The sequence below is a fragment of the Mirounga leonina genome, unplaced genomic scaffold (genome assembly GCF_011800145.1).
Source record: "Mirounga leonina isolate KUSES-001 unplaced genomic scaffold, KU_Mleo_1.0 Mir_98, whole genome shotgun sequence".
NCBI lineage: Eukaryota > Metazoa > Chordata > Mammalia > Carnivora > Phocidae > Mirounga > Mirounga leonina.
The window spans coordinates 5,086,766-5,106,541 of record NW_023270921.1 but is presented as its reverse complement, the minus strand read 5'-3'; the positions used below and the strand labels follow the sequence as shown (position 1 = coordinate 5,106,541).

Genomic DNA, 19,776 nt, shown 5'->3' with positions numbered 1-19,776 from the left:
TTCTAAGCTGGGCCGGGCTTTGGAATCACCTGGAGAAACTGTTACAAACACAAAATTGCGATGCAGTAGGTCTGGGGCGGGGTGCAGGAATCTGAATGTATCCCCCATGATTCTAATGACCGTCGAAATTTGAGCATCCATGCCTTGGAGTACTCCCAGTAGTCTGTGCATTTGACAAGCGTTACTCTGCCCGTGGAATTTAGGACACCAGACAGCAGGGAAGGGGGGTTGGAAAGGAGGTGGGAAAATATTTAGGTGACACGAGGCCTTCCTTGCTCTTTTGAAGTGACACCAAACTCCTCCCCAGTGTCACCGCAAGTGATTGGGGGGTAGCCACCAAGAAAGACCGAATTGCAGCCTTGCATGTGTCCCTCCTGGTGGCCCCTGTAGACCATCGGCACAGATGGTTAAAGGCCCCGCCCCCTGTCTGGCCACACCCTCTCTGCCCGGACCGTACCATGCCGTTTGTAGATCGGGGGTTTCCGGTAGATGTTACTTTCTCCAGCTGCCAGGCAGACAAGGAAGGGGCCATGGGGAGGAGAGAGAGAGAGAAAGAGAGAGAGAGAGAGAGAGAAAGAAGGAGACAGCGGTTGGTCAGCTGATCTCAGAAAGAGAGGCAGTCAGCATCTTTCCCGAGGGTCCACCATCTTTTCCTGGTGGACATGCTCTTCCAAAACTCAACTTCCCACCTCAACCCGTGAGGTTCTAAGAAAGGTGAGAGGAGAGGAATGGATGGATTCTAACGGTGCTGAGGAAGGGACTCGGGCTTGAATGGTGGGCATGCAGGCACGAGGTGGTGTGTGCTCAGCAGGATCCCATGCAGGAAGGTGCCCCCTGCCTCCACCCAGCAGCCACGCCTCATTCCACATGGAAGTCCCCAGAATGCTGCAGCCGCCGGTTCAGCATGATCCGCCCCCCACTCCCTCAAAAATAGACAGGATGGGACCTTTCTGGGGCAGTTGAGAAAGGTATAGATGAAACAGCAGGATGAGTTCCTGGGGAAAAGCGAGTGGGGAGTAAAATCTGAGCTCAGAGTTGGGAGACCCGGTTCCAGGTCCGGCTCTGCTGAACTCAGGGTGAGACCCTGTCTAAACCATCTACAATGTCACCTAGCCCCTGCCTTCCTCTTACCTCCTATCACGCCCCCTCCTGCTCACCACTTCCAGCCACTGTGGACTGCTACCAGTTCTGTGTTTTAGGGCCTTTGCACTTGCTATGCCCTCTGCCCAGGATATTTTCCCTAGGATCTTCACATGGCTGGCTCCTTCTCATCTTTTGACCTCAATGTCGCCTCCTCCAAGAAGCCCTTCCTGACCACCCCTACCTAGCCCAGCCTCCCCCACCCAGTCACTCCATCACAATGCCCTGTTTTATTATGTTTACTGCACATATCATTTACCTGAAATTACCCTTTTACTGGTTTGCGTACTCATTGATTAACTTTCTCCCCATGTATAAACACCATGAAGGCAGGATCTGGGCTAGTTTGAGCACATACACAACCTCAGGGCGGAGAACAGTGCCTGGCTGTACAGAGAGAACAACAGAAAGGCTCAGGGAAGTTCAGGAACCAGCCCGAGGCCACAGGCTTCTAAGTGGTGGAATTGGGATTCGGTCCCAAGAGTTGTGATGCAAAAGTGCGTGACTTTCAGCACGCTTACTGCCGCATGCCATCAGGGCCCTCAGACATCTGAGGCACTTCTCCGGCTGCTTCCTGGCGGGCTTGATCAGGGCGGGCTGTGTCAGGTGGGTGGACTAAGGCCCACGGGCGTGTCGGGACTGCAGGGCGGGTTAGTGTGGGGGACTGGTTAGGGAGGGTCCCTCGCTGCCGGTGCCGGCGCCCAGCGACCCCACGGAGCATGCACCCATGCCCGGGACTGTGGGCTGGCAGCCTACCTGGGATGTGAAAGTGCTTGGGAGCCTGGTAAGAGGTCGGAGTGGAGGACCTCACATCTAACTGGCTATGGTATGGAGAGCTCCGGCCACTCTCGGGCCCTGGAGCGCGCAGGCAGTGGTCCCCAGAGAGAACAGAGGCACAGAGAAAACAGGCATTACCGCGGTGGCACTGAAGGCAGCAGTGACATGACGACAGCAGGGATGGTAGGAAGGGGCTGTGCTCTCATGCACTGTGTCTGCACCAACAGGCTCGACCCGCCTTTCTGGCCTCACCCCGGCGTCAGAGTTCGTAGGTGGTAAGCATCAACTCCACCGGGCTTCAGGGAGGTGTCTTTGGACCCCTTGGCTCCCCACCACCCTCTCAATTGCTGCTTTTGTCCACCCAAGCACCTGCTTCACCCCTAACCTCCAGGCGGCTGTGGATGACCTGACCGGAGCGGGTAAGGCTGGGCCTGTTTCTGGTCCTCTGGCCCTCTGGCGGGGGCAGGCCAAAGGACACGGACAGAGGAGTCTTCTTCCAGCCCGGGCTGCTGGGCTGCCTGCCACCCTCCTCTCTTGGCAGCTTACCACCCATCTTCTTGCTGCTTCTCAGCTCCACGTGCCCCTTCTCTCCCCCAGCCAGGGGCATGTCAGTTAGGCCCGGCTGGTGACCTGGGTGGTCACAGGTCTCCAGAGGGCCCTGCCGTGACGGAGATCCGGGGGGAAGCCCTGGGCTGTCTCTGCAGCTGGCGACAGCCAGCCATTGCATGGTCCCCCTGGCTCTTCCTGTTCCTTTGGGGGCTTCCCCCTTCCTTACCAGAGCGGTAGTAGTGGTGAGGCGAGCGGGAAAAGGTGGGGGACATGCCCTGCCGGCTGTAGGTGGGGGAGTCGATGTATCCTGGGCTGGAGGCCCTTCTCTGTCGGAGGTCCAGGTTCTCGTAGATGTCCTGGGGGAGGAAACAGGCCATGAGCCAGGCGGGCAATTAAGCAGGCCTGTGGCCCAAGGGTCTAGCGGGCAGGTGGGGGAGTGAGGTGGAATCCAGGATTCTAGGGGGCTGAGGATCCAAATTCATGGTGCTGCCCTTCTGAATACCGAGGCCCCCTCCCTGGGTTACACACATAAACTGAGGAAAACTGCAGACAATCTTGGGGGCCTTCACCCATCACTCAGTCCCTTGAATAGAACCCGTGGGTCGGGCGCCTGGAATCCTGGCCAAGGATCCCAGGAGCATCAGGGAGGCTCCCTTTGGGTAGAAAAGGCACATCCTCTACCATTTAGCTACAGCCACTTCCTCCAGGTTGGGCTCCTAAGTGTCCCGTCCGTGCCCTGGTCGGGGAGCACCCTGGGGAGCTGGGGTGGGGGAGTGAAACCAGGGGTCTGCTACGGCCAGCATAAAGGGACACAATTACAGAAAAGGTCTCCCCGAACCAGCTCAATTACCTGGGAGTAGGGAGATAATGTTCCCAGCGACTTAGAAGCGAAGAGTTTGAAGGCCATCGTGGAAGAGGCAGAGGAGAGAGAGGAGGGAGAGAGGGAGAGAGGGAGAGGGGTTAGGTAGCTGAGCGGAGAGCGGGCCTGTAGCTGCTCCAGGGGCCTCCCTCCCCAGACAGCAGCCACGCTGAGATCATGCCCTTCGTTTACCAGTGGGAAACCAAGGCCCAGAGAGGGAACGGGGTGGCTTGGGGCCTCTCAGGAACAACGTGGTAGGGTCTTCACTTGGACCCAGGCTTCTGCACCACAAGCTCAGAGCCACTTTATGATCCTGCCCTGTCTCTCTACTAGTTCGTGACCCCTCTGTGGTTCATGAGGACAGTGTGCAGGCCCAGAGACCCGAATGTAGGGCCAACCAAGGGCCGGACTGCTGCCATCAATGTGGGAGTTGGGCCGGTGGGTGGTGCGGCAGGCTGGAGGTGGAATGTTCCATCTGCAAAGGGCAGTGGCGGCTCAGCCCCTGGGACACCTGCCCAACAATAACACCGCTCCTTACATTTCCAAGACAAGTCAGAAATGCTGGTTCTTATGTGAAATCTCTGCATGTTTAAATGTTGGCAACTAATTTACATTTTAAAAAGATACTTAGTGAAACAAAACAAATCTGGGAGTTGGCTTTAGCCTGTGGGCCCAGTGTGCTATTTCTGGCTTCAGGAGCATCAGTCTCCACCTGGTCCCCCTGCCCTGGTCCATTTCAGGGCCCAGAGCCCCGGGACTCTCAGCACTGGGCTTTCCAACCAAATGAACCCTAATTCCTTTAGAGAGGAAAGGGACAGTGGTGGGGTGGGGACAAGAGCCTGGGTCCCTGCTCCCCAGGCCAGGGCTCCTTCTTTCAACAATCTTCGCTCCGGGGCCCCGAATGGGGTTAGGACTCGCCTGAGATATAGGCGGCCAGGACCTTCAGGGTAACGGCCACCTGCCTTCTCCAGAGAAGGCTTTCTCTTGTCCAGCAACCATTTAATTCTTTCAAAAGCCATCTGATGCTGAGTTCTTAAAAAGCGTCTCTTGCTTTGAACATAGGGGCTTAAGGTCAGGTGCAAAACCCAGAGAACCTACCTACCAGGGATTGTAAACCTAAATGGCCACTGAGCCTGTCAGGCATGAAAGCCATGGGCTGTGTATAAAATTACTCCACTAGAAGAAAAACAGTAATTCAAGTGATAAGTGGTCACAGGTTCTTGGCTTCAATGCTGGGGTTCTCAGGGGTGGTGGAAACGGGGGAGAACTGGGGAACCCGTGCCCTGCCTATAGGAGGCGCTGCTCCCCCCTCCGGATAGTGGAAATACACCTGCTCTGATTTTTCAAGAAAACCAGATTTTTGGGTGAAATCACTTGATTTTTAAATGTTGACTATAAATTCCAGTTTAAAAGAGTGCAGGGGCTGACACTGTGGAGGCCAAAGTGTCTGTGAGGGGAGTGGCTGCGGACCGTGTGGGCCTTCTCTCCTCCAACAGCCCCGGAGAGAGGGGCAAGACGCCGTACCTCTCCATAGCCACATCTCTCCAGCATCTCGTCGGACGTGTATCTGGAATGAGGCTCGTAGGAAATGAGGTCGGGGCGTTGTACCTCGTAGATGGACTTAACCTTGGGGAGAGCTGCCAGGTCTTTGTAATTAAGGATCTCATTATCCACTTTAGCCTGGGGAAGAGGAAAGGTACAGGAAAGAGGCAGAGAGATAAGAGGGAAAAGAGAGAGGAAACAAAAACCAGGCACAGGGGGAATGAGCTTCTCCAGTTTCCACTAAAAACAGAATATTAGGATGGAAGACGCACAGAATGTTAGAATCAGGCAGGTCTTAGAGGCCATCCTTTCCAACAGGGCTCACACTGGTTGAGCGCATTTTATGTGTGAGGCCATGCACTTTGCAGGTATTGTCTCCTCCAAGTGTCCTGATGCCTCTGTGGAGTCAGTGTCAATGTTATTACTGTTTTCCAGATGGGACTCAGATGGTTCTGCACTTTGCGCCACTTAGCCAGTAGGTTTGAATCCTGTCTGAACTACCCAGCCTGGGTGGGGACTGCCTTCCAACCCCACGCAGGGAGGACATCTTCACTCACAGCGCCTTGAAGGTGATGGAGGTGGTAAAGACAGAATTAATCACAGAGAGTGAAACCCGAGCTAACATTTGGTGAGTACTTCGGATGAGGCAGACTCTGTCTGAAGTCCCTGGTAGGGATAGATACAACTCACGGTGCTACTTAGTGGGGTGCTAATACCATCTTCGTTTCTGAATAAGGAAACAGGCACAGAGAAGTCAATGAACTTGGCCAGGGTCACACAACTAATAAGTAGCACAATCAGAATTCAAGCCCAGCCAGTCTAGCCTGAGGACTTCCTTCCCAGCGGCCCCTGCTGGCTTTGCAGTGTGGGGAGCTCACTGTCTTACAGCCGGCAGAGGGCTGCCCTCGGAAAGCAGGCCCCCCACATTGAATTGAGACAAGCCTCTACCTACTACCTGACCTTGGCTGAGTCCAGCCCTCTAGAACAGCATGGATTAAGAGGGACAGTCCACTTCTCATGGCTCCCGAGGCCCTGTCCTTTCCATGTCTGCACCCTCCAGCTGCTCCCTCTGTGCCTGGCTTCTGCTGTGGTCAACCAGGATCTGTCCCCCCATAACTACTGTGACTTGCAAGGTCCTGACATGAGATAGATTGAGAGGCCACTAGACAGAGACTCCAGGGAAACTGTATTATCCAAATAACATTCTTCCAGTGCCTGGGGGCCCAGGTGAGTCTCAAGGCCAAAACTACTGTAGAGAAAGCAACTTTCATAAAGACCTTACAAGCATTGCTATTCGAAACCTATTCCAAGGCCCTTCCACCATTCTGTCCCCGTCCCAGCCCACTCTTGTTTGGACATGTGCTGTTCATTCTCCATTGCCTCCAGGTCCACCAAGCATTCCTCCTTGCCCCGATTTGGGCTCCGAGGCCCCATGGGCTGCATCAGAAGCTCCCTGGCTTTCAGCTGGGTGGGGCCAGTGGGGGGCACCTGCAGACTGGGGGGTGGTGGAGAGAGAGGCTGGGCACCTGTCCCCTGGCACTGCCCTGGCATGAGCGGCTGTGGTGGGCATGGTGCCCACCTGGGGCTGCCTTTCACAGCTCCAGCTTTTGCCGGACCTTCTCTTCAGGTCGAGGGTGGTGACAGTCCTGCTGCCGTAGACGCTGGATGCCGCACGGTGTCTTGTGGGTCCCCTAACGCAGCCTAGGCCTCTGTAAATGGTCCCTTCACAAAACCGTCTTCAGTAAAACTCTCAGAAGTGTGCCATCTCATTTCTGCCAGAGCCTGCCCGGGTCAGGCACCACTTCTGTGCCAATTTGGGCATGTGTGGGCCAAGGGAACCTTATGAGGAAGGTCCCCTTGCTGAAGTAACTGCTGCCTTTTGCCGCGGGATGTTAGGTCTCGACCTTGAGAGCTCTTGGCATCTTGCAAACTTGTCTCGACCCATCAGTATTCCTCTCAGTGGTTTAGTCCAAACCTCAAAAATACTATATGTATATTTCTTCTTATAGCTACTGTGTTTATAGGGTTATAAATGAGCTTTAGATTTAGAGGCACAGTGACTGAACAGAGGCTTCCCAACATAATTAGCCAGGAAGGAAGGAAGAAAACACATGGAGCTGGTCGAAATCAAACCTCCTGAAGATGATTCTAGCAGTCAGTGGGGGGTGGGGCACAGTTTGAAAGAAACTGCCCCCCCTCCAGGTTCATTGATAATTCTATTTTTAATACCAAACCTCAGTATTTATGAAAATCCAACCCAATACTCTACCTCTCTGCGTGTTACTGCATGTCCCGAAAGTGGTCAGATGGTTTCTTCCCTGAGTTTGGAAGCCATGTTTGGAATGGTCTGATTTAAAACACGGCCCACGTGACATGTGCGGTCATTTCCCCAGAGCAGCTGAAGGTGAGGTGGTATAACAGGCAAGACAGGAGAGTACAAGAAGGGAGACACATGCCCTTGGCAGCATTCACGGGTAGCTGAGCCCAGTGTACGAGCCCCCAGTTGGATGGTACAATGGCAGGTGTCCCCAGCTGCTCTTGTTCATCTCTACGGAGCTGACCCTCAGAGGGGCAGTCTTTCTCCAGGACTCCAGGGTGGACATCATTCATCATTAGGGCTAACTTGTTTCACAAAGGTAGCAGGGAAGACCAGCCAGGGATTAAAGGCATCAGAGCGCTGCCATATATGTATCCCAAGTTTGCACATCCTGGTAACTCTCCTGCAGACACGCTCACTTTGTTAATAACCTTCTCCCAGTGTAGGCCCTGAAATTTAGCTCATTAATCCTGCTGTGTCTGGCCCCATTCATAGCACTGAGGGGATAATTGTCTGTTTTTTTTCGGGACAAGAATCTTCAATGAGGATGGCCTGTGATCAAAGTGCTTGTCTTCTGTGGGAGCCGCAAGGCAGTATTGACCATATGGAAGTTGCTGTCAAAGATAACTCTTATGTCTGAATTTCATTTGAACAGAGGAAGAAAGGAAAGGAAACAGCCTCATTAGTGGGCATTATCCAGGGATCAAGGAGGAAACTGGATGTAGATTTGGGGTAAAATTATAATGGAGCAATGGTGGTCAGGGCCCACCCAGGGCTGACTGGTTTGGGGACTGTATCTAGAACTTCTTATCAGGAGCAGTCTTCCTGCTCTAGACCATTCCCCTCCCTCCACCCCTCCACCCAATTTTGGTCTTCTTGGCCCCTCCAGCTTGGGGAAGGCTGGAAGAGTCCACAGTCAGATGGCCTCTGGCTGGCTGAAAATTGATACATACGCAGATGACTCGGTTGGGTGACCCAATGCTGGATCCAGGGGGTGAGATGGAAGTTTCGGACGTCCGCCTATGCTGTGGGAGAGACCAGACAGAAGGAATGAGAAGCTGTACCTCCAGCCGGTGGGGAGGGGAGGAGGGGCGGGGAGGAAGAAGGCAGCTCTGTAGGGAACAGCGACAACACGGTTAAATACACTTGCTGGCTTTCTGTACTTTCTCTTTATTTTCTGCCTTTGTAATCAATGTCTGAGTGTGAATGAAATTGGAAATACACAGAACTTCAGGCTGTTGGACAGAATTTGGATTTGTGGGTTTTTTTTTTTTTTTTTTTTTACATATTTGTAATTGGCCTTTTAGATAGGCATTTATTCATAAAACTTTTCATTTGGGGTTATCCTGCCAATAATGTATTTACTTTAACGGGAATAAAATTGGTTAGTACTCATTCCTTAGCAGTTTGTTTATATAAAATGTACAAGCAGGTTAAACTTCCTGTAATTGCATAAAGTACTGATTCTTTACAGTGTATCCCTTGCAAATTGACATCAGCCTAAGCGATAAACTTAAAAAATGTTTCCCTGAACAATGGCAACGATGCCTTAATGGCTCCCTCGGCAGAAGGAGGGACTATGTCGACCTTCCTGCAAGCTGCGAGAGTGACAGAGTGACGGCATGCTGTAGTCAAAAAGCAAACAGCCTGGGAACTGAGGGCCCCTAGTGAACTATGTGATTTTAGAGATCCCAGATTCCCAATCTGTAAAATGAAGGGGCTGGTCTGAAGGACTGCAAAATTGCTGGAGGATCTCTCAGGCCACAATTTAGAATTAAAGCATTCTACCTGGGGCTCTATAGCAGTGTCCCCTAAACTGTGCATTGTGAACTGGTGCTGATTCTGGCAAGATGAATTTAGGGGGAGCATTTGATGACACTGAGTTGCAAAATGGGAGAGTAAAACGTAAAATTGTATTTCATTTCTCTTTGTTAAATCAAGGAGGAAGTCTTAACTTAGTGCTGATGTATTTCAGCAACTTTCTCAACAGCTGTTCATTTCCTTTTTTTTTTTTTTTTAATAAAGAGAGTAGAGGCAACACCATCTAGCTGGAGTCTCTAAGATTTATTTTTAAGAAACATTTCCTTTTCATTGAATGTATTTTATGGTTACCTTCTATTTATAGCAAGTAATACTGGCTTTCTACTTGGCGATATAAAGTTTTATTTTAAAATAAGTTCCGTTAAGTGAAGAGTAGTGGGTTGACTTAAAGAAGAATATTAAGTATGTAATGATACAGGGGGTGCACAGAGGTGGCAAAAACATCAGGGTTGTAGAAGGATAACTGAATTTGAGAAATGCCACCAAAAAGGTAGAAATTGAGGAAAGAAAGGTCAATTAGGTCTTTTTACATCTTAAATGGAGAGGACTTGGAAGAAACGGGGAAAAAAGCCCTCACGGCTCAAACAAAATTATACATCAATAGACCAGTTCTTCTGCAAAATGTAGAGGCACTTCGGACATCATCAAGCGCCTGTCCCCAGCATGTACCCAGCTTTCTGCTCCACAGTGTCAAGGACTCAGGAGCGGGGCTCCTCCCTGCCGTCCTTGGATCAAGAACCCGGATTCACAGGACTTCTTGGTACTAGTCAGAGTGCAGTAATTCAGCGGGACGCAGGACCGCAGGTGGCCCAGCGTGTGCCTGGGGACACTGGCCGCGCTCTTGCCAGCTGTATTACTGTAGGCAAATCACCACCCTCTTTAGACTTTGAATTTCTCACCAGCAAAGAGAAGATACAATTCCTTGCCCCATCCGATCCACAGGCTTAAAGAAAGCAAATCCAACAGTGGCTGTGAAGATGCTTTACATACTATCAATTCCTGTATCCACGCTATTATTCCTAATAAATGACGTGAGGCTGGGGAAAACCCCCGGTGTGTCAGCTTCAACGAGGCCTCTTGGTGAGCAACGCTAAGGCGAGAGCCTGGCCCCAGAAATGCTAAAAACTCACAGTTTTACAGTTTTCAAAGTGCTCTCCCATCCAATGTCTTTATCGCCTTAAATGCCCCACGAGGCAGGTGTTAGCATTAAGGAAATCTAAGGATACGGGCACACATCTGGAAGTGTGCATACCAAGGAAAGACTCCCTACCAAAGCACAGTGCCCCCAACCAAGTGGCAAAAAGTGTGGTCTGATATCACTACCAGCTTGCTTACCTTTAACTTCTTCTCTGCCCGGGCTGCCTGTTTGCAGATGGGGTGCCAAACCTCAGAACCTACGGGCCAGCAAAATAACAAAGGCTCAGACCTTTCACATCTAGTAGCTCTCTCGCCACCCCTCACCTCTGTTTACTCCCTCGGCAGCACATCTGCCCTACACAGCAGCCAGGAGGACCCGCCTCCGGTGACCCAGGCTCTATGCTGCTCCATCGATCAACCACTCCCGCTCCTTCTGCCCGTCCAAATCCTACCCATTCCTCAAGGAGGTCCAGATCTCACACGGCATCTTCTTGCAACCTTTCTTACCTGCCAACAGGGAGTGACTTCTCTTTTCTCTGCGGTCCATAGTTCTTTGTATCTTTCTTAACACATACGACCTCAAATCACAGTGGCTTGTGGATGCATGACCCTAACTAAATTAGAAGCTCCTCCGGGCAAGGGCTGAGCTTTATTCATTGCTGGCTCTCCTGTAGCATCCAGCATGGGATCTTGCTCTCAGCAGAGGCCCCATCCATGTTTGTGGGGTGAACAGATGAGTGGATGATTGGCAGTGAGTGACACGTAGCAGGTGGTCAATAAATACTTGTTGAATGAATGAATGGCAGTAGAGGTGAAATAAAGCGACAGACCATGGTGACCTCCAGCCTTCCTTTCCCTTCAAAGACTTCTGACAGTGTACAAGAGCTGTCATACTGAAGGGGGGAGGTGTCATGATGTATAGTCTGCTTGAGGGCACTGTCTTGAACTGCTAATTCCTAAGAGGCTCCAGACTCTTCAAATTTAGTATATTACAAATGCCTGCATTTTACTGTGTGTGTGTGTGTGTGTGTGTGTTGGGGGGTTGTCCAGTTGGCCAGCCCCAAACTTGAGAGGCCAATTTGGAAAGGCATGAGCAACAGGTGGCTGGTCACATGTTGAGAAGAAGCCCCAAATATTACACATTCCCCAAAGAAGAAACAGGTGTCCTGGATTAGAAGGAAAAGTAGGAACATATTATCCCTCTGGTGCCATTGCTCTGATTACCAGCCCGAAAAGGAAAGGAGCCAGCAAATGGCTGGATTCCTGAGCACCCAGATGGTATTTGTTTGTCTGACTTTGTTTTTAGGATATACTTTCCATTATGGTTTGTTGCCTGGAACCCCCGGGACTGGAATGCTGGCCAAGTGATGGGGGTGGTGGTGTAAAGTTGAAAAATCAGCCCCTGAAACGTGATGCAGAGAGGATAGGCCCGAGGTAAGGAGCATGGGATCTTGTTTCTGGAGCCTGGATTCTTGCCTCTGCTTGGCCCCTAACACATTCTCTCTTGCATCCCGGTTTCTTCATTGGAATAACAATGAGGTGGGATTGAGATAGTCTTGGAGGTTGTTTTTATCTCCAAAAATTTTTTTTTTTTTTTTGAGATAATGAGAGACAGAGACCATGAGAGGGAGGAGGGTCAGAGGGAGAAGCAGACTCCCTGCCGAGTAGGGAGCCCGATGCGGGACTCGATCCAGGGACTCCAGGATCATGACCTGAGCCGAAGGCAGTCGCTTAACCAACTGAGCCACCCAGGCGCCCTCATCTCCAAATTTTTAATTCTAGTCCTAGTTTGTCATTTATGAGATAGATAGGGATCTTTCAGTTTCGTTGGCTGATTTTCTTGTGAGCTCCTAGTAATTCAACATGAGTTTAATGCTTGCTAAGGTAAAGTGCAATGGTTCTCGGAGCCCAGTAGAGGGACTCCAGGACTGCGGCTCCTGCGAGCCTGGCCGTCACAGGGTGTGTCTGCTCCCAAGTGGTGGGTGGGGATCCTTGCTTCGGGGAGTTTTCGAGAGAGCATTTCCGGGTCCCGGGATGCTGCCGAACCCACCAGGAGCTGTTTATCCCCGTGGCTCTGGCAGGAAGCCTATGTCACAGGTCACCGTCGGCAACGGATGAGGGGGATACAGATGTCTAAGAAGGTCGTGAGATCAAGAGAAAGAGGCATATGAAGGGCAAGGGTCAGGCAGAAGTCCTCATGGGGGGGAAATGATGTGTAAAGAGAGGAGGTCAGACTCGATGGTCTCTCCACGCTGCTCACATAATCTGTTCTGAAATAAAGCTGAGCCGCAAATGGCTTCAGCACTCAGCTCACAGGAAAGCAGGTTTATAGAAGAAGTGAGGGGGGAGAATCAAAAGGGAGAAAGAAAATATAATTAGAGATGAAAAGAAATCAGAAGTTTGGGAGTTGGCAGGATAGCATCTAAACTAAAGAGGGAAGGAATCTGTTGGTTGTGAGCAACAGACTTAGGTAAATTAAGGTAAGAAAAGGTGATCTGTTCATGAAGACCCCTAGGAAATGGTGGTTGGCTGAGCTTTTGCACTAGCCACTAGCTCAACGACATGCCACAGACAGACAGCATCCAGAGTGAAGAAGGTCGTTACTCTCTTCCATGCACTTTCTCCCCAGAGCTTAAGATAGCACCTGGCTCAAGTGTGTTTCCTAAAGACATAAATGAATGGCTGGTTGGATCCCACCTCTGTATTTTCTTTTTTTCGAAAAAAGGATTTTATTTATTTACGAGAGAGACAGAGACAGAAAGAGAGAATCTCAGGCAGACTCTGTGCTAGCGTGGAGCCTGACTTGGGGCTCAATCTCAGGACCCTGAAATCATGACCCCAGCTGAAACCAAGTCAGACGCTTAACAGACTGAGCCACCCAGGTGCTCCCACCTCTGTATTTTAAAATGAGACACAGGATGAAAGGCACCCAGAGGATGATGGTAACCAGGATGGAGAGGGGACCTAAAATGAGGCCATAGGGCTGGGTCTTCACCATGGAGAAGAGAAGACTTAGCAGAATAGTGAAAAAGGGTTTTGAGTATTTTAATGCCTCTCTGCGGGAAGAGCAATGAACTTGTTCTGCATGTCTTGTAACATAGAACAAGGACCAAGGGCAGAAGTTTCAGGGAAAGAAAATTCAATGTCTGAGGAGTGAATGGGTCCATTCTGAGAGTGAGCTCCCTGTCCCTGGAAGTATGTAAGTACACATTGGGTGGATACATGCTCAGCAAGGATATTATAGAGGAGACATATAATGAGGTATTTACACTAATGGATGTTTACTTTCCCTCCCAACCCTTGGAGATTCTGTGTTTTCATCTTCACAGATTTCTCTGTATAGAAAAAAATGAATTATTTGCCCCATCCAATGAATTAGCCTGGAATGTAAGTTCTATAAGGAGCGGGATTCACCTCTGTCTTATCTGCAGATACAGCTGCAGGGACTGCAGATTCTCAATAAATACTCATGGAGTGAATGAATAAAACAAAAGAAACATGTTATTCTGTTTTAGGCCAGTTGAGTTCTCCACAGTGGGCTCAGCGATTTGGACAAGCAGTACAATCTAGACTCTGATTTGACAGCTACAATTTCAGAGTGAGTTTCTATCAGAATATTCACTAGACTGGGGTCTGTCCAAGTGTGAGCTGTGGCCCAGTTGTCCAGAAGCCTGGTAAAACGCAGATTCCTGGGCTCCCATGGAGCCCCTGAAGTCACCTCCTGGGGGCGGGGCCTGAGAATCTGTGATACTAACAAGCTCCTGGGTGACTTAGGACTCCAAAGTGGAGAACCACGGGGCTGAATACTAGTTAACACTTCAACTTCGTTCCTTTGGAATGTGATGGGATAAAGAAACCAATTGTTTAAGACAGAAGAACATTTTAATTTCTTGTAGGAAGTCAACCCTTTTGTCTGGTTAGACTCCTGGTTCCATGAGTCATACCCTTGTCCTCTGAGACTGTCCTGGACAGTTCCAGGTCCTGTGGTTAAAACCTCCTGTTAAAGTTATGGAGTGAAGGGATTAGCTATTTCCCTGTGAGCTGACTCAGAGGCCAAGATCGGAACCTGCAAAGCTGTCCCTCAGCCGGTGGTAAGGCTCTTCTTAATTCCTAGCAGAGGCAGCATCAGCCTTTTCTCTCCGACTGGTCACAACACACCCCACATTTTGGGTCATTTTTGGGGGTTCTTTAATGTTTGGGGACCCACCCATCTCTCTGCTGGACCTTGAAGTTCAATTTGCCAACTTTTTTTTTTTTTTTTTTGCATTAGCGGAGATTTTAATGCCGAAGCCAGACCTGGCACCACAGTCTTCCAGACCACCCGGCCAGGGTTGCAAACACAACAGTGACTGAAACCGGCCCACCCAAAGGTTCTATTTGCCCAGCACAGCGTTTTTCAGTATCTGAATGCTTTTAGACCCTGCAGATGACCAGTGACCCTCCCTGCTGTCTGCCTCCCGGCCCTTCTCGTCCGTTTCAGCAGGCATAGCAAACCCGGATGCTAGCCAGGGTGTTCTCTCACAGCAGGTTTCTTCCCTGGATTTCTCTTGACCACAGCACGGTGAGGTTTCTCAAAGTTCTGCCTGTATGTCAGCAGCACAGCCTCTGTGACCTAGACTTGCTAGGAGCTTGGAATGGTTCTTTTAAAATCCCTGCCTGGACAGACAAATGTGCTGTATCCACACAGTGGAAAAGCATTCAGCCATACAAAGGAATGAAACACTGATACATGTGACAACATGGATGGATCTAGAAAACATTATGCTATGCTAAAGCGAAAGAAGCCAGACATAAAAGCCTATGTATTATAGGATTCCGTCTATATGAAATTTCCCAAGTGGGCAAACTATAGAGAAAGATAGCAGATTCGAAGTTGCCAGGCTCTACGGGGAGGGGGAATGGGAAGAGTTTAATGGGTATGGGTTTCCTTTTGGGGTGAAAAAATTTTTTTTAAGATTTTATTTATTTATTTGACAGAGAGAGACACATCGAGAGAGGGAACACAAGCAGGGGGAGTGGGAGAGGGAGAAGCAGGCCTCCCGCGGAACGGAGAGCCCGATGCGGGGCTCGATTCCAGGACCCTGGGATCATGACCTGAGCCGAAGGCAGAAGCTTAACGACTGAGCTACCCAGGCGCCCTGGGGTGAAAATGTTTTGTAACTAGTTAGAGGTGGTGGTTGTACAGCATTGTTAATATCCTAAAAGCTACTGAATTGTACACTGTAAAATGGTTAATTTTTTTTTTTTTGATACGAGAATTTTACCTCGAACAAAAAAATCCCCACTCCCTACCCCAAGAAGGTGGACAGCTCCTGTAGACCACAGGATACTCTGCTCTTCACTTATTACTAAAAAGTCCCAAACTCAGCAATAGGGAGAAGAGTGAGCCTTTCTGCTGAATCTGACATACAATAACAGCCGTATCATCTTTAGTATAATTTTGGGTACTGGTAAGTCTTTACCATGTATCAGGCAATCTATGCCTTATTTATTGTAATATTCTTACGGAGTTTGAATGCCAATTAAATCACTTCCTAGCTGCATCGTCGAGAGCAAGTCAGTTACCTCTCTGTGCCTCAGTCTCCCCACTGATAAAATGGGGATGATAACAGCATCTGCCTCAGAGGTCTGTTGTGAGCAGTAGTGAGTTTATATTGGTAGAGCACATTAGGACAAAGTCTGTTGGAGTTGGCAGTATGCAATGTCAGTTGTTGTGATTATCATCATTTACCCTCCCCTACCAAAAAAAAATCTCTGCCAGGATCCAGTCTGGGGAAGGGGAAAGGAGTACCCGAGAGACCTGAGGGCAGGGGGGTAGTGTTTACTCTTCTACTCCCGGGAGCCTTGGCCTGGGGGAGCGAGGCGCTTGCAGCAAGCACAGGGCTGGCTGCGCGGATGGAGTTGGAGAACAGAAGCCCGCCTTAGCAGCCAGCACACCCCTCTGGGAGGCTGGGCTTGGGCCCAGGGACTAGGGCAGCTCAGGAGAAGTGGAAAAGATTTGTTGGCCTGGCGCTGATAGGGACAAGTGGGCTTGAAGCTTAATAAAGAGGTGGAGGGAGAAAGTGCTTAGCTGCCAGGAAGCTGGTTAGCATGCAGGATAGGATAGGAGGAGGGCGAGGGAAGGGGTGTGGCAGCACCCAGGTGCACAGCAGCTCACGGGAAATACTAACTGCTGACCATAGCAGTGAGGCCGGCAATTAAATTGCAAGATGTGCTTACTATGTGTCACCCACTAAGCTTTCTTCTTATTGTTAGTATTATAACTAATATTTAGCAAGTGCCTATGCCAGGCCTTACGCTATATACTACAGAACAGCAGTACTTAAGTCAATGCTCACCACGGTAACTAACATTTACTGACCGCATAGGCTAAGCCCTATGTTAAGCGTTATTAATAATGACGGTAATATTGACAACAGTCAGCATTTGGGGCGCATGGCGTCACGGGGAATGGCCATTTCTACATTCCGGGATGTTTACATGAGCTCAGACGGGCAGACCTGGCAGCACCAGGTTCGGTGTTCAGCCTTTATCTCGTGTTGGCTCACTTAACACCACAGCCTGGCAAGGTGGGCCTAGTGCTATCCCTGTTTCCAGATGGGGACGTTGGGGTTTAGGGAGCTAAGATGTCCTGCGCTGTCCAGCACAGTCTCCTCACCCTGGCCTGGGGAAGCACATATGCCCGAGTCAGGCTCCACAGAGTCTCTCCGGGACTTCTGTGCTGAACCTGGCACAGAATGCTGCCCCTCTGTGTGCACGGAGGCAGCCGGAGCAGGGCCGGAGACTGTGAGGCCACATGCTGAAGGAAGCAAGAAGCAGAACCACCTGCTGACCCCTGCAGGCTCTTCAGCCTCATCGTGCTGCTTCTAGATGCTTCTCAGTTCTGTGAGATGATCAATCCCCTTTTACCTAATGTTGTTTTTGCCGCCTAAAAAGTCCAGACTGATAAAACATCTCATTGAGCGAAAACCCGAGTATCTGACAAGTTCTTGACTTGCCCAGTGGGCAATTTTGTTTCCCAGGAAATAGAGGAAGCAGCCAGGGAAATTGTTCCTCTGGACCTAATTCTGACCAAGGCGGACAAATTGGCTGGCGAAGTAGATGTGACATGTAACTGGCGAGAATATGGCCACATTGCCTCGAGTTTGAGGTTACCGGAGAGAAGAAGCAAGTTGCAAACAGACTTTAAAATACCAACTTTAAACTACTACACTATAATATTTTGTATAGGATTCAAGATGTTTGGTAACCCTAAAAATCTAAAAAAAATATTGCAGCTCATCCAAAATGAAAATGTAGTCTATTTAAAGTGAAATACGCTTAGTAGATTCAGACGTTAGGAGATATCAGTTTAGTACAGTAACAGGATATGTTTGAAGAGTCTAAAATTATGTAGCAGGATTGGGGAAACATGAGATTTAAAGTTTTAAAGCATTACTCCTACAAGCTAAGCTGTCAGTAGAGAGATCCAGTTTAAAATAACAATGCTAAACTACTAGCTTATAACAATCAATAGTACGTTGGTGCCTTTTGAAGTGTGGTTTGATGAAACACGTAGATTATGACTGAGGGCTGGTGTTCTACAATCCATAATGACGGGAGGCACCTGCCTCGAACATCTGTTTGCTCCATGCACCTCTTTTAAGGTACTTGTCAGAGGAAAAAGCCTCTGCTATATGTCAGCGGCGTCCCCAGCTGTGCCGGAAATACACACCTCCTGGTACCAGGACCTTCTATCGTCTGAACTAAAAGAAATGTGATCTGAAATAGACTCCATTATAGAAAAGAAGGTTTGGGGGTAATTATCAAGGCAAGCTTTCAGGGCTCTGTTTTGGATTTGCATTAACACAGAACTGAGGCTCCTCACTTGATTTTGGGCCCTGGACACCTCTGAAAATTTGAAAAACTTTCAGACCCTCTCCTTAGAGAAATATACCTACATGCAAACTTTGACAAGCCATTTCTAGGAGATTCATTGGATTCAGAAGGCCAACTACAAACCACAGGTTAAGAATTCTGGAAAGAGGGGCGGCTGGGTGGCTCAGTCATTTAAATGTCTGACTTCAGCTCAGGTCATGATCTCAGGGTCCTGGGATCGAGCCCCACGTTTGGCTCCCCCTGCTCAGCGGGGAGTCTGTGTCTCCCTCTTCCTCTCCTTCTCCCTCTGTCCCTCCCCTGCCCATTCTCTCTCTATCAAATAAATAAATAAAATCTTTAAAAAGAAAAGAGTTCTGAAAATAAATGGGAGAAACTGCCTTAAACAAAGCCTAGTAAGATAGGCCAGCTAACTTTGGCCCAGGGACATAACCTCTCTAAACGTTCTTATTCTCTAATATGGGGATATTCATGGCTTTTGGCTCACAGGGCTGTTGTGGGGATAAAATGGGAGACTGCATTTAAAACTCAGTACAGTGCTTGGCACATTCTAAGTACTCAACGAATATCAGCTGATGGCCTATTATTATTATTAGCAGGACCTACAATTTGTTACACTTCTTCCGTTAGCAGAGCAAGGTTTGTCAGGATCTCCTGCCTGTGGGTTTTCGTTAACTACACGAATGCTAACAGAGATCTGTTTAAAACTCTGCAGCCCAGCTCCTGGGCTCCCAGCGTCCTTCTCTCTCAGACCCTCGGAACAGGGGCGTATGTAGCATAGAAAGAAGGAGAGGAACAAAGTCTATCTCTCCTTTTCCCTGGGCACGGGCATTTTTAGAATAAAACCAAAATCTATCTCATGAGCCACATTTTGAGTTTAGAAAAACTCCCACCGATCCAGCAGCTGTAACCTTCGTGATTTCAGTATGTTTTGCTCGAACCTGCAGCATCTTGGCTATTATTCTGCTGCACAAAATCACTGACGTGATTCCCTGGTGAAGCCCAAATGAAGGGTTTGGACAACAAACAGATTAGAAATCTGGCATCTTTACAGAAACAGTTAAAAGACTGAATGCACAGCAGAACTGAAAACAAATAAAAGAAAACTTGCTTTGGTCTCCGGGGGGCCCCAGAAGTTCTTCTCTTGACAGACGTCAGCCTTCTCCCAATTAGAGCTCATCAGAAAGCCATCACACAGTAATTAAAACACAAACAAACTGACCCGAAGAACCTCCCGAGGCGGCTGCCAGTGCCTCGCTGTGTCCGCTACAGGACTGACAAGACCGGGATTTTAAACTTTGCAGCCTTCTTCACGCTCTCTCTCTCACGTATGTTGCTTCACGGGGCCCTTAGCACCTTCACATTCATTCTCTCTGATGTTCACAAGGACCTTGTGGAGCGCACCTGCTTCTGTAGGCAGGGCGTGTGGGCCTGCCTCCGTTTCTCTACCGCATGGTGCTTCCTCCCACCGAGGGCCTTTGCACCTGCTACTCCCTCCGCCTCCACCATCTTTCCTCCCCTCTTCACCCTCCCACCTCCTACTCATTTCCAAGATCTTGGCTTGAAATTTCCCTTCTTCAGCAGAGCCTCCTCTGACCTCCCAGAACTAGATCAGGAGCCTTCTAAACACACTCCCATTGCTCCCAAGCTTTGCCTTCTCTGCATTTATCACAGCTTGTTGTTGTATTTACGCTTCTATTTGATTAAAGTCGGTCTCCCCTCCTGATAGTGAACTTCACCGAGGAAGCAAGCACTCCTG

General features: G+C 49.5%; 1 protein-coding gene across 7 annotated transcripts in view; it reads right to left on the bottom strand.

Moving 5' to 3' along the window:
• The window catches only part of LOC118006626 (actin-binding LIM protein 3), a 105,497-nt gene that overhangs the window by 14,003 nt on the left and 71,718 nt on the right, over positions 1–19,776 (bottom strand). For 2 of the 7 annotated variants that reach the window (XM_034999339.1, XM_034999344.1), the window contains 6 exons: positions 10,341–10,399; positions 8,138–8,209; positions 4,850–5,005; positions 3,317–3,346; positions 2,693–2,822; positions 458–505 (listed from right to left, as the gene is read on the bottom strand). In XM_034999339.1, coding sequence (XP_034855230.1) covers positions 458–505; positions 2,693–2,822; positions 3,317–3,346; positions 4,850–5,005; positions 8,138–8,209; positions 10,341–10,399 — 495 coding nt within the window. Of the gene's footprint in view, positions 1–457; positions 506–1,896; positions 1,996–2,692; positions 2,823–3,316; positions 3,347–4,849; positions 5,006–8,137; positions 8,210–10,340; positions 10,400–19,776 lie in introns of all 7 variants that reach the window. The other 5 variants (XM_034999346.1, XM_034999340.1, XM_034999341.1 and 2 more) reach the window with 5 other exon arrangements.